Here is a 25,283-nt window from a genome sequence, read left to right as displayed (position 1 = left end):
TAAAGAAAAAAAAATACTTTATAATAAAAAAAATAAAAAATTCATTTAAATATATCGCAGTTAGCTGATTCGAAAACAATCTTTATAAATTAATATACATACGCACATATTCTTGGAAATAATAATTTTTAAAATCTATTCTTGTAAATTTTGATTTTTTGTTAATCCTAAACATATTTAATTAATTAATTTAATTAGCTTAACGTGTGCAACTGTTGAAAATATAAAATTAATTGCAAAATAATTTGAAAGCCCGACGAATCGCACGACGTGCAGAAACAAATAAGCTACGAATTTATACTTAAAACCGACATAATTTACATTCCAGACTCGCCATTAACGATTCACGCATATCATGGTTGTTCAGGATAACATATGGTTGGAAATCTTTTCAAAAATAACAAAAAAAAAAGAAAAATAGAGGTTTTAACACATTTATTTATACATTCCTTGAAAAATTAGTGCAAAACATAATTGTCATCGCTTCCCCTATAAATTAAATTGAGGCGAAACTTGGTCAAGATACAATAAAATATTTGATTTGAGATTTTTATCAATTTTTTTATATTATTTTTAACTATCGACAAGCACTAACAATCGATAGTTATCGACAAGGAAAATAATCTATCCATAACTATCGATAGTTTTCATATGGATAAGAATCGGGCCCCAGGTTTATAATAAATACCTTCCATAATAATAACCAATATAAAATTCATCACATTTGGCTACGTTCAGAAATCTTACCCCCAAGGTAAAGTAACATCAAATCGATCAATCAGAAGTAAATTCAAGGAATAAATTCCTCGATCCCGATAGGTAGGTTAAATATCACAATACCCCTACTATACTGGTAGGATTTCTGAACGCAGTCTTTGACGGTAATTATAATTTGTCTTTATAATGCTTATAGTCTTCTTGGAGCCAGTTTATATAATACTTATAACTTGTTTTTGTTTAATTATAAAACTATTTGCAATCTAGAGAATCTAAAGCTTAAAAAAAATAAACATAAACAATTGTTAAAACTATCGATATTTGTTGATAGAATCGAGAAGGCTCCTCAAAACTATCGATAGTATCGACCAGCAAATTGTATCGATATTTAACATCCCTAGTGCGCACTACTCCTATACGACACATATAAATGTGGTGCAAATGTGATAGTAGTATTCTTAGTTGAGTTATTTGACGAAAGATCGTGCTAACAGTACACGAGTAGTGTGCCCGGCACATTTCTGACGAAATTTTCTTAAAGCACGCACGTTTCAGTCTTAAAACATAAAGTAACAGTGTAACTCTCTGTGATCGTTCCTGTGTGACGGTTCGTATAATATATACTATAAGAAAATAATAGTATCGTATAATATATACTATAAGAAAATTAATTGATAAACATATAGCAAAAATAATATAACATTAATGCATAGATTTTTATACATTATACTAGCCCAGCGATGTTACCACGTGGCATTATGGTAGCCTATTTATGATGCTCTATTTTAATGATTTTAATGATTTTAATGATTTTAATGATTTTAATGATTTTAATGATTAAAATAATTATATATTTAACGTTATTATCGATATCGATATTAATGATCTATATAGGAGTCTGTGCATTAATGTTATAATTTTCCATTGAGCAATATAATTACAATGTAATATGCAATAATTACATATTGTTGAATGAGATTATAACATTAACTTTATATTATTGTACTGCTTTGTGTTTAATGGGTTACCCATGTTCATTCTTATCATTGTTGCGTATATAAGAGAGAGATAATTCATAAAATATATATCTTTACAAATAAGTAATTATTAATTTATTAAAAAAATAACAAGAATTATATGTGGAAAATATTTATGAAATATATATATTGTTTAATTAATAAAAATTAAAAAATATATAATGATTATATACTATTTAAAGAATATATTTATATACAATTTTTACTATTTTTCGACAAACCAAGTTATTCATAAAAGTGCATGTATTATGTGAATTATCTTACATACACATTATACATGATTGAGTTGATTTAAGAGATATACATTAATAAAAATAGAATCAAAATTATTAATCCAATTTAAATATTATGTATAAAAGCTTGTCCATATAAAAAAATTTATATAATTATATTTATTTATATAAAAAGGTGGCTATTTTTATTTTTTGAAATTAAATAAAAAATAAGTTATATCCTCTAAGTAAGTATTTTACAGAATTATATATACATACGGGATTTTATTATCAGAATATTTAAAACAAGATATTTATTATGGTATGCAATTTTATGTGTTTCGAGTTTCTTTTAAATTTACAAAATGAGCAAGTTATGAGTTATTTGCTCTTTCTACGTGCACAAATACAGTTTTATAACATTGTACAGAATAATTTGATCCTTATTAAGCTGCCTTCCCCCTTCACCAACGTCAAGTAAAGTCGCGTCTATCAAATAATTTAAGGCTAATTATGTATTAACAATTAATCTTACATAATTGCTTCTTTTCCTAATGTAATTCGAGAATTCATAAAATCACTAATAAGTATATTTTAACATTGTTAGTTTTCATTATGAAAGGGAGTTACTTTACAAAAGTATTTTATAAACTTACTGGCAATTTGATGACAACGCCAATCAATTATTTCATCACGCAACATATGCAACATATGCAACATCGAAACGACGCAATCTTGTATATAAGAATGATAACGAAAAAATTCTGGAATATCTGAGCTATTCCGTGTAAATTTGAAAACGACAAAAAATTAGTTTATTATTGCTATAAATGTTAAAACAAACGCTGAAACTTTGAAGTGAAAAATATATAAAGATATTTTATATTTTATAAATACGGGTATGAAATAAACAATTAATTTTCCTCCTTCTTTTTCATACATATTAATACACATAATGTTAAATTACTAATAATGTTTAAATTTTTTCAATAGATTTCTATAAAATATACATATTTCCTATTCTGAGTAATTTCTCTGTTTAAATTTTTTTCTAAAAATACATTTCTATTTTCACTTTATTTTAATATGAATAATTAGATATTTATAATTTGTGAATTGTCAAAATATCTTGGAGGGATAATTTTAAACGACGATTAGAGAAACGACAGTAAGAGAGAAGTTATAAACACAAACACTTGAGGTCGATATTATCATGTATCTACGTATACTTATTTGCTCCAAAACGTGGATAATGTGACGAGAGACAGTTGCTGGCAGTTGCGAGTGAGAAGCGACACGTTACACGTGTCGAAAATCGTGTGTTAACAGAGGTAAAAGACAAAGAGACGAGTGTCAGGAAAAAGAAATGTGAGTTATTCATAAAAGCGCATATATTATGTGAGTTATCTTACATACGCATTATATTATTTAAGAAATATATATTAATAAGATAGAATCGAAATTATTAATTCAATTTAAATATTATGCATAAAAGCTTGCTTATATAAAAAATTTATATAATTATATATATTTACATAAAAAGGTATTTATATTTCTTGAAATTAAGTAAAAAATAAGTTATATCTTTTAAGTAAGTATCTTAGCGAATTATATATACACACGAGATTTTATTATGAAAATAAACCAGATATTTATTAGATATTTATTATGATATGCAATTTTATGTGTTTCGAGTTTCTTTTAAATTTAAAATGAGCAAGTGAGTTATTTGTTCTTTCTTCTACGCGCACAAATACAGTTTTATAAAATTGTACAGAATAATTTGATCCTTATTAAGCTGCCTTCGCCCTTCACCAACGTCAAATAAAGCCGCGTCTATCAAATAATTTAAGGCTAATTATATATCAACAATTAATCTTATACAATTGTTTCTTTTCCTAACTAATGTAATTCGAGATTTCACAAAATCGCTAATAAATATATTTTAACATCGTTATGAATTTTCATCATAAGAGCCATTTTATAAGAGTTTATAAAAATATTTTATAAACTTACTGACAATTTGATGAAAACGCCAATCAATTATTTTATCACGCAACATATGCAAAATCAAAACGACGCAATCTTGTATATAAGAATGATAACAAAAAAATTCTGGAATATCTTGGCTATCTCGTATAAAAAGCGACAAAAAATTAGTTAATTATTGCTATAAATGCTAAAACAAACGCTAAAACTTTCAAGTGAAAAATATATATAAATTATATTTTATAAATGCGGGTATTAAATAAACAATTAAGTTTTCTCCTTCTTTTTCATACATATTAATACACATAATGTTAAATTACTAATAATTACTAATAATGTTTAAATTTACTAATAATGTTTAAATTTTTTCAATAGATTTCTATAAAATATGTATATTTCCTATTCTGTGTAATTTCTGTTCAAATTTTTTTCTAAAAGTACATTTCTATTTTCATTTTATTTTAATAGATATTAATATTTATAATTTGTGAATTGTCAAAATATCTTGGATAGGACGACGGTTAGAGAAACGACAGTAAGACAAAATATCTTGGATTAAACGACGGTTAGAGAAACGACAGTAAGACAGAGGTTATAAACACAAACACTTGAGGTCAATATTTTCACGTATATCTTTTTGCCCCAAAACGTGTGAATAATGTGACGAGAGGTAGTTACTGGCAGTTGCGAGTGAGACGTGAAACGTTACACGTATCGAAAGTCGTGTGTTAACAGAGGTAGACAAGAGACAAAGAGACGAGTGTCAGAAAAAGAAATATGAGAATATTATATATATTTGTATATAAAATATATATTTTTATTATATTTATTTTTATTATATATTTTTATTATATTTTATTATATATTTTTATTTCGTGTAAATTTAAAACCGTTGAAAAATTAGTTTTATCACATATCTGCACAAATCCTCCTAGAAAATTATTTAAACATAATTCTGCGCGATTTTATACGAGGGAGAAAAAAATTTCTTTAAAATCGCTCCATCTTGCTCACATTCCTCGCAACGATGCTAGCGAAACCTCAACTTGGCTCACGATTAAAAAAATCCTCGATTGTTTTTGCACATGAAAAAGAAAGAGCTGGGTTACTTGAAATTTAATATAAATTTAATATTTCTATTAATTAATTATTTCGGAATTTAATATTTCTATTATAATTTCCATTATAATATTTTTATTAATTAATTATTTCGGAAATACGGGAAATAAATTTTCTTTCAAATGAAAATGCTATGTCGCGAGATAAAATCCTTTAATTTTTCAGAGAGTTAGAAAAAAAAAAGAGAGGGAGGAGTCCATCTAAGCCATGTTTGGTCACCGGGTTTGGCTTCGGGGCTGCTGCCCCTCGGCGTTCGTTTCAGAAACACACGTGGTTTACCTTTTGCCGAATAAATACAGCGCCCCGAGCGAACGCCCTTCTACAAATGCAATTGTTCTCGCCCTCGGATACTCGGCTAATTGTTACTGAAACTGCCGCGCGTGACCGGTATGGGGCGAATTATAATACCTTCAGAATCTGTCGCGAACAGACGGAAAATAATAACTTCCTATTGTTGGCTCCGCGCGCGAAATAGTTCGCGTTTAGAAGGGACCTCCCGCTTTTAATAAAACGCGCTCTCGCAGAACAAAACGTCTCTCGATAATTAAATTAATTTAATAAACTATTGTTATTATTACGAGTATTTTAGATGTTATAATAAATTGAAATATTTCGAAATGAAGCTTTTATCGCGTAAAAGTGATTCCTTCGCAACAATTTTCCAAGGCGTTTGTAAAAATTAAGGGATGATAATGAGGCAAATTTGTGAAAAATTAAAGGATTCTATCTCGCGACATAGCATTTTCATTTAAAAGAAAATTTATTTCCTGTATTTCCGAAATAATTAACTAATAGAAATATTAAATAATAGAAAATTAAAATAATTAATTAATAGAAATATTAAACAACAGAAAATTAAAATAATTAATAAATAATTAATTAATAGAAATATTAAATAATAGAAAATTGAAATAATTAATAAATAATTAATTAATAGAAATATTAAATTCGATATTAAATTTTAAGTAACCCAGCGATAGTTCGAAAAATCGAAGACACTTATAAATATTTGATCCAAGAATGCCACTGCTTGTCACGGGGAGATTAATGCATTTTATTTCTTAAAAAGTACTTGTATATCGAGTACACTTGATTAAATTGCGATGTCATAGCGTGTAATAGATTCGTTATCTCACGAATCTCGCGAGCTTATCGCAGCGAGCTCGCATCTGTTGCCCCATTGCTTCGAGCGGCGTGTTTATTGGATAAAAGAGATACCCGAGGGAGATAACGTATCAATTTCAAATATCGATTCGAATTAAAATCGTAATGACAGAATCGATTACTCCAAGATACCAAGAACGTATAACATATCGTTCCTCAAACGATATCCACGCGGAAAACCTACTATCTCTGTTGATAGGCTTTTAAAAATGAATAACACGTCACAAGAGTTGAACATGATATCGGGCACGTGTAATGAGCGCGATGTCGCGATTCGAGAAATTGTTCGGTCTCGCGAGATGCTATCGTTAAAGAGAGAGAGAGATGCAGGCGAGAGAGAGAGAGAGAGAGAGAGAGAGAGAGAGAGAGAGAGAGAGAGAGAGAGAAAGAGAGAGAGAGAGAGGCGGGGGGGCGATATGTGAGCGGGAGGCGGGGGAAGGGGAAGGGGAAGGACGCGCGTAGGCGGCCGACGTGTGATGCTGGATGAGGACGAGACCCCTGGAATGCACAGAATGCGTCCGGCGCACCTGCTTCAGCTCTTCAGACTGAGACGGCTTGGATCGTGGCTGCGAGCGAGGAACAGCGTCCTTGTGTGAGTGACACGGACGAACACATATCGGAGGAGAATCCACTAGGGAGAAGCCAAAAAGGATGGACGAGGACGAACGTCGAGAGAGAGAGGAACGGAAGGATGCGAGAGGCCGAGGAAAAAGGAAGAACTCGAACTAAACCGCCCAGAGGTTTCGGCGCGTCTCGTTTCGCAAAGAGACGATGTCTCTTTCTCTCTCTCTGTCTGTCTGTCTGTCTCTTTTTCTCTTCCTCATCTGTTTCCCCGATGGATTGTTTGGGACGATGATCGAAATGATTACGCAAGTTAAATTTGTAATTATCATTTTTAGTTACACTTTTATACATGATGTAAACCAGCTTTTTGTATCAATCATCTTGTTATTTTGCATTTGAAAATATTGAGAGATAAAGTCATTAAAAAATGAGTATTTCACATTTTATATCATACGATAAATGTCGAAATAAAATGAAATATCTCGATATCTCGTATTTTTTAGTAACTTAATTATTGACCAAACTATTGAGGTTTTTATTTCATTCTATTTAAAAAAGGAGGGAGCTTTCATATAAAGAAATCAATACATATAAAAAGAAATTGTATACTTAAAAATAAAACGATTGTTCGTATTCTTCGAGCAACTACAAAAAATACATCATCATCTAATAGATCTTTTATAATGCAACATTTCTTCAAAAAAATTCTCCTAATTATATAATTTCGAAGATACCATTTTATATCATACAATAAATGTCGAAATAAAATATGAAATATCTCATGAAACATATTTTTTAGTAACTTAAATATTAATTAAACTATTGATGTTTTTATTTCATTCTATTTCAAAAAGGGGGAAGCTTTCATCTAGAGAAATCAATACATATAAAAAGAAATTGTATATAAAAAGAAATTGTACTTAAAAATAAAACGATTGTTCGTATCCCTCGAGCAACTATAAAAAATACATCATCACCCAACAGATCTTTTATAATGCAAAATTTCTTTGAAAGAATTCTCCTAATTAGCACATATAATTTCGAAGATATTTTATATCAATAAATGTCGAAATAAAATATTAAATATCTCCTGAAACATACTTTTTCATAACTTAAATAATGATTAAACTATTGATGTTTTTATTTCATTTTATTTCAAAGATGGAAGGGGGGACTTTTATCTAGAAAAATCAATACATATAAAAAGAAATTGTATAATTAAAAATAAAATGATTGTTGGTATCCCTCGAGCAACTATAAAAAATGCATCATCATCCAATAGATCTTTTATAATGCAAAATTTCTTCGAAAAAATTCTCCTTCTAATTAGCATATATAATTTCGAAGATATTTTATATCAATAAATGTCAAAATAAAATATAAAACATTTCGTGAAACATACTTTTTAATAACTTAAATATTGATTAAACTATTGATATTTTTATTTCATTCTATTTCAAAGAGGGGGGGGACTTTTATCTTGAAAAATCAATACATATAAAAAGAAATTGTATAATGAAAAATGAAACGATTGTTGGTATCCCTCGAGCAACTATAAAAAATGCATCATCACCCAATAGATCTTTTATAATGCAAAATTTCTTCGAAAAAATTCTCCTTTTAATTAGCATATATAATTTCGAAGATATTTTATATCAATAAATGTCGAAATAAAATATTAAATATCTCCTGAAACATACTTTTTCATAACTTAAATAATGATTAAATTGATATTTTTATTTCATTCTATTTCAAAGATGGGAGGGGGGACTTTTATCTAGAAAAATCAATACATATAAAAAGAAATTGTATAATGAAAAATGAAACGATTGTTGGTATCCCTCGAGTAACTATAAAAATTGCATCATCACCCAATAGATCTTTTATAATTCAAAATTTCTTCGAAAAAATTCTCTTTCTAATTAGCATATATAATTTCGAAGACATTTTATATCAATAAATGTCGAAATAAAATATTAAATATCTCCGGAAACATACTTTTTCATAACTTAAATATTGATTAAACTATTGATATTTTTATTTCATTCTATTTCAAAGATGGGAGAGGAGACTTTTATCTAGAAAAATCAATACATATAAAAAGAAATTGTATAATGAAAAATGAAACGATTGTTGGTATCCCTCGAGTAACTATAAAAAATGCATCATCACCCAATAGATCTTTTATAATTCAAAATTTCTTCGAAAAAATTCTCTTTCTAATTAGCATATATAATTTCGAAGACATTTTATATCAATAAATGTCGAAATAAAATATTAAATATCTCCGGAAACATACTTTTTCATAACTTAAATATTGATTAAACTATTGATATTTTTATTTCATTCTATTTCAAAGATGGGAGAGGAGACTTTTATCTAGAAAAATCAATACATATAAAAAGAAATTGTATAATGAAAAATAAAACGATTGTTGGTATCCCTCGAGCAACTATAAAAAATGCATCATCATCCAATAGATCTTTTATAATGCAAAATTTCTTCGAAAAAATTCTCCTTCTAATTAGCATATATAATTTCGAAGATATTTTATATCAATAAATGTCAAAATAAAATATAAAACATTTCGTGAAACATACTTTTTAATAACTTAAATATTGATTAAACTATTGATATTTTTATTTCATTCTATTTCAAAGAGGGGGGGGACTTTTATCTTGAAAAATCAATACATATAAAAAGAAATTGTATAATGAAAAATGAAACGATTGTTGGTATCCCTCGAGCAACTATAAAAAATGCATCATCACCCAATAGATCTTTTATAATGCAAAATTTCTTCGAAAAAATTCTCCTTTTAATTAGCATATATAATTTCGAAGATATTTTATATCAATAAATGTCGAAATAAAATATTAAATATCTCCTGAAACATACTTTTTCATAACTTAAATAATGATTAAATTGATATTTTTATTTCATTCTATTTCAAAGATGGGAGGGGGGACTTTTATCTAGAAAAATCAATACATATAAAAAGAAATTGTATAATGAAAAATGAAACGATTGTTGGTATCCCTCGAGTAACTATAAAAAATGCATCATCACCCAATAGATCTTTTATAATTCAAAATTTCTTCGAAAAAATTCTCTTTCTAATTAGCATATATAATTTCGAAGACATTTTATATCAATAAATGTCGAAATAAAATATTAAATATCTCCGGAAACATACTTTTTCATAACTTAAATATTGATTAAACTATTGATATTTTTATTTCATTCTATTTCAAAGATGGGAGAGGAGACTTTTATCTAGAAAAATCAATACATATAAAAAGAAATTGTATAATGAAAAATGAAACGATTGTTGGTATCCCTCGAGTAACTATAAAAAATGCATCATCACCCAATAGATCTTTTATAATTCAAAATTTCTTCGAAAAAATTCTCTTTCTAATTAGCATATATAATTTCGAAGACATTTTATATCAATAAATGTCGAAATAAAATATTAAATATCTCCGGAAACATACTTTTTCATAACTTAAATATTGATTAAACTATTGATATTTTTATTTCATTCTATTTCAAAGATGGGAGAGGAGACTTTTATCTAGAAAAATCAATACATATAAAAAGAAATTGTATAATGAAAAATAAAACGATTGTTGGTATCCCTCGAGCAACTATAAAAAATGCATCATCATCCAATAGATCTTTTATAATGCAAAATTTCTTCGAAAAAATTCTCCTTCTAATTAGCATATATAATTTCGAAGATATTTTATATCAATAAATGTCAAAATAAAATATAAAACATTTCGTGAAACATACTTTTTAATAACTTAAATATTGATTAAACTATTGATATTTTTATTTCATTCTATTTCAAAGAGGGGGGGGACTTTTATCTTGAAAAATCAATACATATAAAAAGAAATTGTATAATGAAAAATGAAACGATTGTTGGTATCCCTCGAGCAACTATAAAAAATGCATCATCACCCAATAGATCTTTTATAATGCAAAATTTCTTCGAAAAAATTCTCCTTTTAATTAGCATATATAATTTCGAAGATATTTTATATCAATAAATGTCGAAATAAAATATTAAATATCTCCTGAAACATACTTTTTCATAACTTAAATAATGATTAAATTGATATTTTTATTTCATTCTATTTCAAAGATGGGAGGGGGGACTTTTATCTAGAAAAATCAATACATATAAAAAGAAATTGTATAATGAAAAATGAAACGATTGTTGGTATCCCTCGAGTAACTATAAAAAATGCATCATCACCCAATAGATCTTTTATAATTCAAAATTTCTTCGAAAAAATTCTCCTTCTAATTAGCATATATAATTTCGAAGATATTTTATATCAATAAATGTCGAAATAAAATATTAAATATCTCCTGAAACATACTTTTTCATAACTTAAATAATGATTAAATTGATATTTTTATTTCAGTCTATTTCAAAGATGGGAGAGGAGACTTTTATCTAGAAAAATCAATACATATAAAAAGAAATTGTATAATGAAAAATAAAACGATTGTTGGTATCTCTCGAACAACTATAAAAAATGCATCATCACCCAATAAATCTTTTATAATGTAAAATTTCTTCGAAAAAATTCTCCTTCTAATTAGCATATATAATTTCGAAGATATTTTATATCAATAAATGTCGAAATAAAATATTAAATATCTCCTGAAACATACTTTTTCATAACTTAAATAATGATTAAACTATTGATATTTTTATTTCATTCTATTTCAAAGATGGGAGGGGGGACTTTTGTCTAGAAAAATCAATACATATAAAAAGAAATTATATAATGAAAAATGAAACGATTGTTGGTATCCCTCGAGCAACTATAAAAAATGCATCATCACCCAATAGATCTTTTATAATTCAAAATTTCTTCGAAAAAATTCTCCTTTTAATTAGCATATATAATTTCGAAGATATTTTATATCAATAAATGTCGAAATAAAATATTAAATATCTCCTGAAACATACTTTTTCATAACTTAAATAATGATTAAATTGATATTTTTATTTCATTCTATTTCAAAGATGGGAGGGGGGACTTTTATCTAGAAAAATCAATACATATAAAAAGAAATTGTATAATGAAAAATGAAACGATTGTTGGTATCCCTCGAGTAACTATAAAAAATGCATCATCACCCAATAGATCTTTTATAATTCAAAATTTCTTCGAAAAAATTCTCTTTCTAATTAGCATATATAATTTCGAAGACATTTTATATCAATAAATGTCGAAATAAAATATTAAATATCTCCGGAAACATACTTTTTCATAACTTAAATATTGATTAAACTATTGATATTTTTATTTCATTCTATTTCAAAGATGGGAGAGGAGACTTTTATCTAGAAAAATCAATACATATAAAAAGAAATTGTATAATGAAAAATAAAACGATTGTTGGTATCCCTCGAGCAACTATAAAAAATGCATCATCATCCAATAGATCTTTTATAATGCAAAATTCTTTGAAAAAATTCTCCTTCTAATTAGCATATATAATTTCGAAGACATTTTATATCAATAAATGTCGAAATAAAATATTTAATATCTCCTGAAACATACTTTTTCATAACTTAAATATTGATTAAACTATTGATATTTTTATTTCAGTCTATTTCAAAGATGGGAGAGGAGACTTTTATCTAGAAAAATCAATACATATAAAAAGAAATTGTATAATGAAAAATAAAACGATTGTTGGTATCTCTCGAACAACTATAAAAAATGCATCATCACCCAATAAATCTTTTATAATGTAAAATTTCTTCGAAAAAATTCTCCTTCTAATTAGCATATATAATTTCGAAGATATTTTATATCAATAAATGTCGAAATAAAATATTAAATATCTCCTGAAACATACTTTTTCATAACTTAAATATTGATTAAACTATTGATGTTTTTATTTCATTCAATTTCAAAGAGGGGGGTGGGGACTTTTATCTAGAAAAATCAATACATATAAAAAGAAATTGTATAATGAAAAATGAAACGATTGTTGGTATCCCTCGAGCAACTATAAAAAATGCATCATCATCCAATAGATCTTTTATAATGCAAAATTTCTTTAAAAAAATTCTCCTTCTAATTAGCATATATAATTTCGAAGACATTTTATATCAATAAATGTCGAAATAAAATATTAAATATCTCCTGAAACATACTTTTTCATAACTTAAATATTGATTAAACTATTGATATTTTTATTTCAGTCTATTTCAAAGATGGGAGAGGAGACTTTTATCTAGAAAAATCAATACATATAAAAAGAAATTGTATAATGAAAAATAAAACGATTGTTGGTATCTCTCGAACAACTATAAAAAATGCATCATCACCCAATAAATCTTTTATAATGTAAAATTTCTTCGAAAAAATTCTCCTTCTAATTAGCATATATAATTTCGAAGATATTTTATATCAATAAATGTCGAAATAAAATATTAAATATCTCCTGAAACATACTTTTTAATAACTTAATTTTATTGATTAAACTATTGATATTTTAATTTCATTCTATTTTATAATCCAAAATTTCTCCGAAAAAATTCTCCTCCTAATTACCATGTGTAATTTCAAAGATACCAATTGCAACTACGATTCACACCGTGTACAAGAGGCTGCAAGTCTGACAGATTCTCCAAGTTACCTTAAAACGCGAAAAGAGCTTTATTTGCGCACGTCGATAACACCGTAGATAACATCACAATAGGGCAATTTCGTACGACATAACTCGGAATGAAAAGGATCGTGCAATAATAGCGCTCTGTCCAAGGTATTTGCCGCGCGCGAGAGATGCACGGACCGGTATATCTCCGGGGTTTTAAAGCCGAGAGCGAGAGAAAGGGGCGTTCTGGCCCCGAGAACGAGGCTTATTGACCTGCTGTTAGTTGCCGGCCGCGTCGACTTGCGGCATGCGACCTTAAAGCGCACTCGCGACCCCAAGAAACCGGCCGGGAAAACGCCTTGTCCGCAAATTGGATGGCTTTTAAACGCGCTGAACAATCGCGAGGCCTCGGAGACCTCTTTAACCCGGGATTTCAAGAGACGAGGAAAAGTATCCCGACACGAGCGCTTCGATGAAGGGCCATGCATGTGAATTGTAGATAATTTTCAAGATGTTAGAGATGCCTTATGTTTAAAGAGTCGTGCAAAAATGAATGCAATTAAATTTTTAATTAAAAAATTTAAAATTTAAATTAATTATAAAGTCGTCATTTAACAAACTCGATATTAATTGAATGAAGATTTGATTATCTTGGAAGCATGTTACTAAAATTAACTCTTTATACATGTATTAATTTAGAATAGTTTTGATCGTATACTTCTTTTCCGAAACAAATAAAATGTAATAAATAAATACAATATAATAAAAAATATAATAAATAAATAATAAATATAATAATAAATAAAAATATAATAAATATAATAAATATAATATAATATAAAAAATAATATAATAAAATATAATAATTAGCAAAAATTTCTATTTAACATGATGACATCAAAAAAATTAAATATTTGCTATCGTTGAAATATAAGAATAACAAAGATTTCGCGCGGTGGCGAATTTCTCTCTTTCGGAGTAAAATTTCAAACTCGCGAATTAATTCGTTATATATGTCAAACGCAACATTATCGTACTATTAAATAGTCTTGGACGATGGCGAAGATCATTTGTTTTCATTATCGTCTGTCCCATTAGACGCCTCGTATATGGGAAAACACCATAGATATGATGCAACATCTCTTTATCTCGCGGTATAACCCGGTTTTAAACTTTCAACACTGACTTACAACAAGTTATTCGAACGAGTTGCTCGTAAATGAGGCGAAGCGAGTCCATCGAACGCGCTTTTCAGATATAATACCGATTAAAATTCATGAATCGAGCAACACATGATAACGCTTGTGATGGAGATCGGGCAAGATTGAAGAGGATTTTTCAAAAAAACTCGACGGGAAAAATAATTTACGATAATTTGTTTACATATTGATTAATCAAAATTAAAGCGAATATATCTGTAATTTTACTTCGCGATGCACATATTATATAATTATATTTGTCTCGTGCAATTTTGCGCGATACCATAGTTCGCATCGATTTAGAATCATGTTTTCACGAGAAACACTTCTGATCAAGTGCAGATTTTAGTATTTAAATGATGACATATTTATGAGACGTGTTTAATATTTAAATGATATAATATAATAACATATTTAGTATTTAAATGATAACATATTTATCATCCTGAGTGATTAAACTTTCAAACACGGGCAATTTTGATATAAAAAAAAAGAGGAAGATTACTAAAAAAAAGGCTTATCGTTATCGTCATTATTATACGTATTAAATTATTATTATTAAATTATTATATTTATCATTCATTTCCATCCGTCAAAAATTACGAAAGCTGCAAATTTATTTTACGTCCAAATGCTTATACTCAACAAATAATTTCATCTATCTCATAAATTTTCTACGTTAAATGTACATAATATTTGCAATAATAATATTAATAAATTTATATTAATTAATATGTATTAATTATATATATATATATATATATATATATATATATAAATTTATATTAATTAATATGTATTAATTATATATATATATTTATTTAAATATCCAGAGAAATAATTTTAACAAATTAGTAATATTTAGTTGGAATCTCTCTTTTACTAGTTGCTTGTTTTCAGTCTCCTTATGTCAAAAAATAAAAATTAAATTAAATTAAAAGAAATTTTAAAAAAATTTAAAAATACGACAGATTCGAGAGATCGATAACGTTCTCGGCCAGACCGAGCATCGGAAGCGCTTTTTTTCATCTTCTTCGAAACACAGTCCCCCTCAAAAGACACGGCATGATCGATAAAGGTGAGTTTACAAACGCGACGCACACGTGCCTCGCGTATTTTGCGTGGGCGTCCGAGTGCTCGTTTAATCTTAACGAGTGCCCCCGCAAAGTCCCACGATGGGCGCTTTTCACTCGCGTGTTATACAAGATAACCGGCGGATATCGCGTGCAACTCTGGTCGAATTACCGCATTCGTAATGAGAAATGGCGAATAGTTGTCAGAATTGTTTCTTCCGTTGGCACGAGGAAATAGTTCGAGTCTAAGGAGATATTTATATGAGCTCTTGATGTTTCATTGCACTCTGGTATTCTTTCCACCGGATAACGTCCATCTATTTCCTTCATATCTTCATTTTTTTTGAGTAAAATCCAATAGCAGGATTTATTTTGTTTCTGTTTTTAAATCGCGAATAAATTATTCGACTATTACTTAATTGGAATATTAAAAATCAGTATATTAATTGGAATATTAAAAAATTAATTATTAATATATAAAAGAATTATATAAATAATTAATATAAAATAATATAATAAAATTATATGAAATTATATAAAATAATATAAAAAATATAGAATATAAAATAATATAATAAAATAAAAAAAATATAAAATAATATAATAAAATTATATAAAATTATATAAAAAATTAATATATGAATTGGAATATTAAAGAAATTATTTACTAAATTGGTATATTAATTGGAATATTTAAAAAATAGTATAACAATATTCATATTTCGAAAGTGTTTTATTGAAAAATAGTGATCCTCGACCTTTCGATCATGCCTCATTATTACTGCAACGATAAATCGAAGTGCGCGCGGAGCGATTTGCGACATATTTTTTTTTCTCTTTATCATAAACGCGACGACTATTAAGCGTGGAGCGACCTGCAAAAATCGCGCGTTTAATAACACGGAAGAGCTGTTAAAGCCCCCCTCTCGAGCTCGCCATTTCTCGATTGCACGCTAACTATCGAGGGTTCGTTTCGATAATAGAGAACGTCACGTTTGCATTGTATCTTTAAACGACGTCAATTTCTGTTAGCAATTACCGGGTTCTAGACTCCCCCTCCTCCCTTCCTCCTCCCCTCTCCCCGGCCTGCGCTCGATGACCGGGGCTTCCGGGGCGATAGCTTCGCATAATTCATAATTGACCTTCCGCACATCGCTCCGGGATAGAAATTATCGATGCGATGTCCGTCCGTTCATCTGCCTTCATCAAGCACGCAGATTTACTTAAGCTGCTCGCGTGTAAAACCTTGCAGCGGACGATCAAAGTTTCATCCGACACGATTATCGCGAGATACCTTTTCGGTGCACATTTCCGACAATTCCGCGAATTATAAATATGTATCGAGCGAGGACGAACAATCTTGAGTCGCGAGATACGCGCAAAAAATGACGGTTGAATTAAATAATACGCTCCCTTTCTGCTGGGGTTGCACAAGACCCAAGATAAGACAATATTCGTAAAAATATTGTATAGGTATTGAAAATTTTGAAAAATTTAAATCTTGTCTTGGTCTTGAGTGAATATTGGTAGCAAAAATCTCGTCTTGTATTGTCTTGTCTCGATTTTATTAACAATTTTTTATCTAATATTAAAAAATTATTTAAATAATATTTAACATAATTTTTGTAATATAATTTGAAATAATTATTACTATTGTATTATATTTTAATTATAATTATTACTATGTAATCGATATAAATGTCGTCTATTTACATAAAAAAACATTTACTGTTTCATGGAAAACAGAAATTAATAACTATTTACAGACTCCAAGAGAATGTGCAGATATAAATATTTTGGAGTGGTGGAAAAATCAGGTTCATATTTATCCCACATTGTCAAAAATGGCTCGAGACATTTTAAGTTCAACTGTCTCGTCCGTTTCAGTAGAAAGACTTTTCTCAGTAGGAACTCTGACGATGTCAAAAAATAGAACCAGATTACAAAGTAAATCTTTAAAAGCACTAATGTGCATCAATTCCTGGGTGAAATGCTCTTTAATGTCTAAAATTTGCGAGTTTGATTTCTAATTTATAAAAATGTTATATTGTATTAATATTAAATGTTTTTAAATTTATTAATATAAATGTTTTTATTGAATAAAATTTTTTTAAATTCGTATATAGTGATTTTTCATTTACAAATATAAATATTTTAGTTTTTTTGAGAACCAATCATCTTGACAAGACTAATAATCTTGACAGTCTTAGTCTTGGTATTAGTCTTGATAACTAATTAAAAATCTTGTCTTGATCTTGTCTTGAAATTCAAAACAAGACAAGACAATATCAAGACTAATCTTGGTATCTCGTGCAACCTTACTTTCTGCAATTTTAAGCTGAGAGAATACATGAAAATTTCACAACAAATTATATCTAAAAGAGAGAATAAAATAAAAATAATTATGTGATTGCGAACGACAGCTAAATCGATTAAGCATGTGTGAATCAAAGTCATTGGAAGACAATAAAATCAGCGTCTTCAAATGCTTCTGGAATCTGGCCAGATCGACTAATAATCGTTAACGATGTTCATTAATCCAATGTCTAACTGTATTCGTTGTAATAGAAAAGAGGGATGTTTCCCTGAGAGCGATAGGATTTACAAGACACCCGGTAGACAAACAAGATTCCACTGTATTATACATAAATATTTATGTGACATATATGAGTATGGACACGTGTAACACGTGTTAGAAACGTATGTTAATTTCTAAATACTTTGTGAATAAATTCTACGACTCAAATATTAATATTATTATTAGCGTAAATATCACATATGAAATATGCATCATTAATTTTATCATCACAAGAAGATTATTATTGCTATAAATGTTAAAGCCAACGTTAAAACTTTCAAGTGAAAAATATATATAAATTATATTTCATAAATACATTATTAAATAAACAATTAATTTTCTTCCTTCCCTTCTTTTTCATACATATTAATACACACAATATTAAATTACTAATAACGTTTAAATTTTTTCAATAAATTTCTATAAAATATCTAGATTTCCTATTCTGTGTAATTTGTGTAATTTTTTTCTAAAAGTACATTTCTATTTTCGCTTTATTTTAATAGATATTAATATTTATAATTTATGAATTGTCAAAATATCATATACATATCACGTACACAATTTTTCATTTATAAAAGTTATACATACAAAAAAGAATCAGTCACTTAAAAAAGTTAATGTATAATTCGGAACGGTTTGTCAATATTTATTAATTTTGCTTCTATTTATAGAATTAGATTTTGGCAAAAAATTCTAATTAAAAATAATTAACAAAGAGCAAAAATATACAATTAAAGAAAAATAAACACGATGAGTAAAAATACAAAAACGAATAAAGAAATAGAAAGAATGAACAAAGATATAAATAAATATATATTTTTAATATAAATAAATAAAATAAATAAAATAAATATATATAAAATAAATATAAATATAAATAAATATAAATAAAATATATATAAATATAAATAAAATAAATAAAATAAATATATATTTTTGAAAATAAAAATCTAAATATAAGAAGAACAAACTGTACATATAATATTACGGCATTAATATTTGTTATTAAAAGTAATATTAAGTATATGTGCATGTGTTTTATTAAGACAAATTTTATAGATAATTGTTCTTAATTTCTCTCTTTCTTTGATTTAGTAGGAGCAAATATAAAAGAGGGCCAAAAAAGGAAAATTATAAGTAGCGAATATTTCAAAGCGGCCAAAGAAACAAAAGTGAATACACAAATGGACAAAAAGATTGAGAAAATGAACGAAACTAAAGAGCCGAGCAACAAAATGCCGAAGATGAGTAGAGAGAGAACAGAAGATAAAAAATACGAAAAAGATGAGGATGACGAAGGTAAGTGACAAAAAAATATTTTTGCAAAACAAGATCCACACATATACACACACACGCACACACAAAATATAGAAGGAATGTACATACAACATTATACATAGAATTAATATCTGTCTTTCTTTCCATCAAAAATAGTATTAAGTATGTGTGTATATATGTCTTAACAAAATAAATTTTATAGTGTTTATTCCTGAATTGTGTTGTCATTTTGTATTAATACCAAACAATACAGAATCAAAGGAAAGCAAAGAAAAAAGCAAAGAAAAAAGTAAGTAAAAAAAAAATATATATATATATATATATATATATATATATATATATATATGTATGTTTTTGCACAAAAAGATATTTGGCATATATAAAAAGAACGAAATGTATATTATGTAATTAATATTCATTAACATTAAGTATGCGCATCTAATTTTGTAAAGATAAATTTTATAGATAATTTTGTACCTAATTTCTCTCTTTTTTCAATTCAACAGGAGAAAAAATAAAAGAGGTCGAAGGAACCGAGGAAGTCAATAAAGCTACTGAAAATAAAAAGTACGAGGGAGATAAAGAGGATAAAGATGATAAGCAGGACGAAGGTAAGTAAAAAAAATATTTTTGCAAAGCAAGATCCACACATACACATACACACACGCACGCAGCATCAAGTAAAAGAACGAAATGTATACATACAACATTATAAATTAATATTCGTTATATTCGTATATGTGTTTCATCAAAATAAATTTTATATGTAGCTTCTACATCGGTCTCTTATTCGGTAACTCCATCTGCGAAATTCAACTGGAGGGAATTCTTAAGTAAGTAAAAAAATATGTTTTTGCATATAAGGATCTTATACGTACGTATGTATGTATACATGTGTTTTATTATGTACATATATATATACATATATATATACATGTGTTTTATTATGTACATATATATATATATATATATATATATATATATATATATACATATGTAAGACAAATTTTATAGATAATTTTTCCTAATCTTTCTTTTTTTTCATTCAACCGCAAAATATAAACTTGTTAAAAAAAGATGATTACAATACACCTGACTTGCCTCCTTGGGAAACAATTTTAAAAGATGTAAGATTGAAAAAGCTCATAAAAAGGCTGACAGGAAGTGGATCAGATGAAGATGATGAGGAAGATGAAATGGAGGTGGACAAGAAACAGTTCCAAGGTAACAAAAAAAAATTTATATATTTTTGCAAAGAAAGATCCACACAGGTATATGGAAGACCGAAATATATAACATAATTGTAGAATTATAGAATTAATTATAAAAATCTTCGTTTATATCAAGAATAACATTATATAAAGTATGTATGTATGTATTTTATCAAATTTTGTAGATTATATTTCTGAATTGTACTCAATCTTCAAGATAAAAAAAGATGTAGAATCGAACGACGAAAATAAAGAAGGCAAAAGTAAGTAAAAAAAAAGTACATATTTTTGCAAATAAAGATTTAAAGTATAATAAGATAGAAGAGCGAAACATACAATATCATAACATTAATATTCATTAGCAAAAATAACATTAAATATGCGTATAAGTATTTTGTAAAAATAAATTTTATAAATAACAGTTTTTTATTTCTTTCCTTTCTTTCGATTCAGCCGGAGAAGATACGGAAACCGAAAAAATAGAAAGTATTTTTGGAGATTATGAAATGGAACCATCGGTTGAAAATGATAACTGGATAAGAGCACTAACAATTCTACATGAAATGCATCAAATTGCATTTGAGAAGGAATATAAGGACGAATATAAGGAATATAAAGACACATATGAAAAACAATATTTTGGTGAATATTAAAAATTATATATTTTTGCAAAGATTCAGGTATAGAAGAGCGAAATGTGAATATAATATTATTATTCGTGAATTAATATTCGTTTGTATTAGAAATAAATTGTTAAGTATGTATGCATGTAAATTTATCAAAGAAAATTTTGTAGATTGCCTTGCATTTATGAGGAAATATGAGGACGAATATCGCGCCCGAAAAAAGAGAGAATCGAACCAAGAAAATAAAAAAGACAAAAGTAAGTACAAAAAATATATATATTTTTGCTAAATATATACATATAAAAGAGTGAAATGTACATACAATGTTAAGGAAATAATATCTGTTAGATTAAAAATAATGTTAAGTATGTGTATATTCGCGTTTTGTTAAAATAAATTTTATAAACTATTTTTCATTTCTCGCTTTTTTCAATTCAGTTGGAGAAAATGTAGAAGAAACCAGCGAAACCATAAAGACAAGTGAATATACAGACATCGTCAAAAAAATAGAACAAATGAGTGAAAAACAAGTGAAATACAACAAAAAAATGGAAGAAATCATTGAACAACAAAACAAAAAAATGGAAGAAATCACTGAACAACAAAACAAAAAAATGGAAGAAATCAATGAACAACAAAACAAAAAAATGGAAGAAATCAATGAACAAAACAAAAAAATGGAAGAAATCAATGAACAACAAAACAAAAAAATAGAAGAAATAAATGAAAAATTGGCCAAATTAATGTCAATTTTAGAGAATCCGAGCAAACAAGAAACGGCAACAAACAAATACGATAAAGAGTTCAAAGGTAAGTAATAAAAATATATTTTTTGAACAGATCCAGATATAGAAGAGCAAAATGTGCATGCAATATCTTAAAATTAATATTTGCATTAAAAATAACAATTGTTCTTTTTTTCCTATTTAGCCGGGGAAATTACAGCAGGCAAAGAGGAGAAAGAAAATATAGAAGCAGCCAAAGAAATAGAAAGTATGAATGAAAATACCGAAATCGACAAAAAGATAAAGAAAGTGAATGAAAATATAAAAGCAGGCAAAAAAACAAAGGAGGTAATTAAAGACACAGAAGATAGAAAGGACAAAGAATCTGAGACATGCCCAGGTAAGTACAAAAAAATATATGTTTTTGCATAGATAGATTCAGACATGAAAGAACAAAACATACATACAACATTATAGAATTAGTATTTGTTGCATTTAAAATAATATATTAAATATGTGTATATTTATTTCATCAAAATAAATTTTATAGATAAAATTTATAATTTTCTGGATTCCTACTTCAACTCATTGAAAATCGATCTAGAAGGGGCCGCAGAAATTATAGGATGCCAACGTAAGTAAAAAAAAATATATGTTTCTGCAAAAAGAAAGATCCACAGAACAGCGAAATGTTCATACAATATTATAAAATTAATATGCGTTTGAATATTAATTCTATAAATATTCTGCAAATTAATTCTATAAATTGCTGTTTGCATTAAAAATCATTAAGTATGTATACATGTAGTTTGTTAAAATAAACTTCATAGATAATTTTTTTTTCCCCCGATTCAGCCGAAGAAATTATAATACCGGGTAAAAAAAAAGAGACGATGAAAAAAAATATAGAAACGGCCAAAGAAATAGAAAGTATGAATGAAAATACCGAAATCGAAAAAAAGATAAAGAAAATAAATGAAAATATAAAACCAATCAAAAAAAGAAAGGAGGTAATTAAATACACAGAAGATAGAAAGGACAAAGAATCTGAAACATACCCAGGTAAGTACAAAAAAATATGTTTTTGCATAGATAGATTCAGACATGAAAGAACAAAACATACATACAACATTATAGAATTAGTATTTGTTGCATTTAAAATAATATATTAAATATGTATATTTATTTCATCAAAATTTTATAGATAAAATTCATAATTTTCTGGATTCCTACTTCAAATCAATGGAAGACCTAGAAGATCTAGAAGGGGCCGCAGAAATTACAGGATGCCAATGTAAGTAAAAAAAAATATATGTTTCTGCAAAGAAAGATCCACAGAACAGCGAAATGTTCATACAATATTATATAATTAATATGCGTTTGAATATTAATTCTATAAATATTCTGCAAATTAATTCTATAAATTGCTGTTTGCATTAAAAATTATCATTAAGTATGTATACATGTAGTTTGTTAAAATAAACTTCATAGATAATTTTTTTTCCCCCAATTCAGCCGAAGAAATTATAATAGCAGGTAAAAAAACAGAGACGATGAAAAAAAATATAGAAGCGCCCAAAGAAATAGAAAATAAGAGTAAAAATATTGAATTAGAAGCGAAAATGAATGAAATTACAGAAACGTGCAAAACAATATTGGAGAAGATTACAGACACAAAAGATAAAAAAGTCAATAAAGCGGATAAAAGAATAGAAGAAATCAATAGAGAAATTAATACAGAAGCGATAAAAAAACTATGTTTCTTAGAGAATTTGAGAAAATCTATAGAAACAACGTACAAAGAAGATAAAAGCTTCGAAGGTAAGTAATAACAATTTATTTTTCTATTTATTTTTCTATTATTTTGAAAAGAAATAAGTATCGAAAGAACGAAATGCACATACAACATTATAAAATTAATGTTTGCATTAAACGTTTGCATTAAAAATAACATTAACTATGTATGCATGTGTATATGTACATCAAAATAACTTTTACAGATTACTATTCTAAGCTTTCCGCTTTCCTCGAGTCTGAACGAGAAAATATAGAAAAAGGTTTAACGAGTAAGTAGGAAAAATATATGTTATTGCAACTAATAAAATAGTTATAGAAGAATAAAATGTACATACATTCAACATTATGGAAAAAATATTCGTGCATTAAAAATAACACTAACAAAACTATATGTGCATATATTTCATCAAGATAAATTTTATGATTATTTCTAACTTGCACTCCTCCTTCAAAATTATATTTATTATCATTAAAAATAATATTAAATATATCTTTTATAGAATAAATTCTAGATTAATATTCTCAATTTCTCTCTTTTTTTTAATTCAGCTGGAAAAATGAGTGTAAATACAAACGAAGCGTCAATAATAGAAAAGGATACAAATGCACAATTGAGCACAATAAAGAACATGATTGATGAGATCATGAAAAAAAATAAGTAAGTGAAAAGATGTATGTTTTATAGAAAAAGATTTAGTAAAAGAGCGAAATATACAACGTTACATTATTGAAATTCGTTAGCACTAAAAATATAACATTAAGCATATATGTTTCATTAAAATAACAGACTTATACATTACTGTTCCTTTCTTCGATTTAACTTCAAATTTTTATATTCGAATTTTATCTTTAAAGTGTACTAATATCATAAAAGATATTATACTTGTAATGGCATTAATTTTAAAAATTTGTTTTTTACAGGACTGTTTAAGGAAATGCAGAAGCCCGCAAGATTTAATAGTAGTATATGACAAGCAATAAAATCGCAACCAAAATACGGTATACATCTACAATGGTGCCACCCTGAACACTTTGCCTAAAGTTTGATGAGTTAGCTCTTTATTTATACACGATGTGTAAAATCGATTTACATCGCTTATAATAGAGAAAATATTTGATTTTTTATTTGATTTCGTTTAGTTTCGTTTCTTTATTCATTTAATTTAATCTCATTTATATAATATTGTTATGATCAATAATTTCCTTCGACAAACTTTTAAGTTCATTTAATTTAAAAGAAAAATCTCTAATTTTGTCATTAAAATGTGATATTATAGATATATCTAGGCAATTAGTGTAATAAATGTGATACACGATGTAAAGAAAAACTGATATTTGTTATATTGAATTTAAAT

At 27.0% G+C, this 25,283-nt stretch overlaps 2 protein-coding genes across 4 annotated transcripts in view; one reads left to right on the top strand and one right to left on the bottom strand.

The window, feature by feature from the left end:
* Window positions 1-25,283, bottom strand: part of LOC105250327 — a 224,586-nt gene that overhangs the window by 174,137 nt on the left and 25,166 nt on the right. The window lies entirely within an intron of this gene.
* LOC105250326 (DNA ligase 1-like) lies at window positions 4,652-25,037 on the top strand. Its single transcript, XM_011256347.2, has 18 exons — window positions 4,652-4,692; window positions 19,387-19,590; window positions 19,772-19,858; window positions 20,076-20,180; window positions 20,340-20,402; window positions 20,647-20,793; window positions 20,966-21,043; window positions 21,234-21,422; window positions 21,577-21,663; window positions 21,845-22,216; window positions 22,337-22,531; window positions 22,682-22,765; window positions 22,987-23,193; window positions 23,336-23,425; window positions 23,647-23,952; window positions 24,132-24,197; window positions 24,478-24,586; window positions 24,850-25,037. The coding sequence occupies exons 2-18, from the start codon at window positions 19,476-19,478 to the stop codon at window positions 24,857-24,859; spliced, it is 2,310 nt and encodes a 769-aa protein (XP_011254649.2). The 5' UTR covers window positions 4,652-4,692; window positions 19,387-19,475; the 3' UTR covers window positions 24,860-25,037.

The sequence above is a fragment of the Camponotus floridanus genome, unplaced genomic scaffold (genome assembly GCF_003227725.1).
Source record: "Camponotus floridanus strain SB8 unplaced genomic scaffold, Cflo_v7.5 scaffold3, whole genome shotgun sequence".
Taxonomy (NCBI): domain Eukaryota; kingdom Metazoa; phylum Arthropoda; class Insecta; order Hymenoptera; family Formicidae; genus Camponotus; species Camponotus floridanus.
This window is presented reverse-complemented; position numbering and strand designations above follow the sequence as displayed.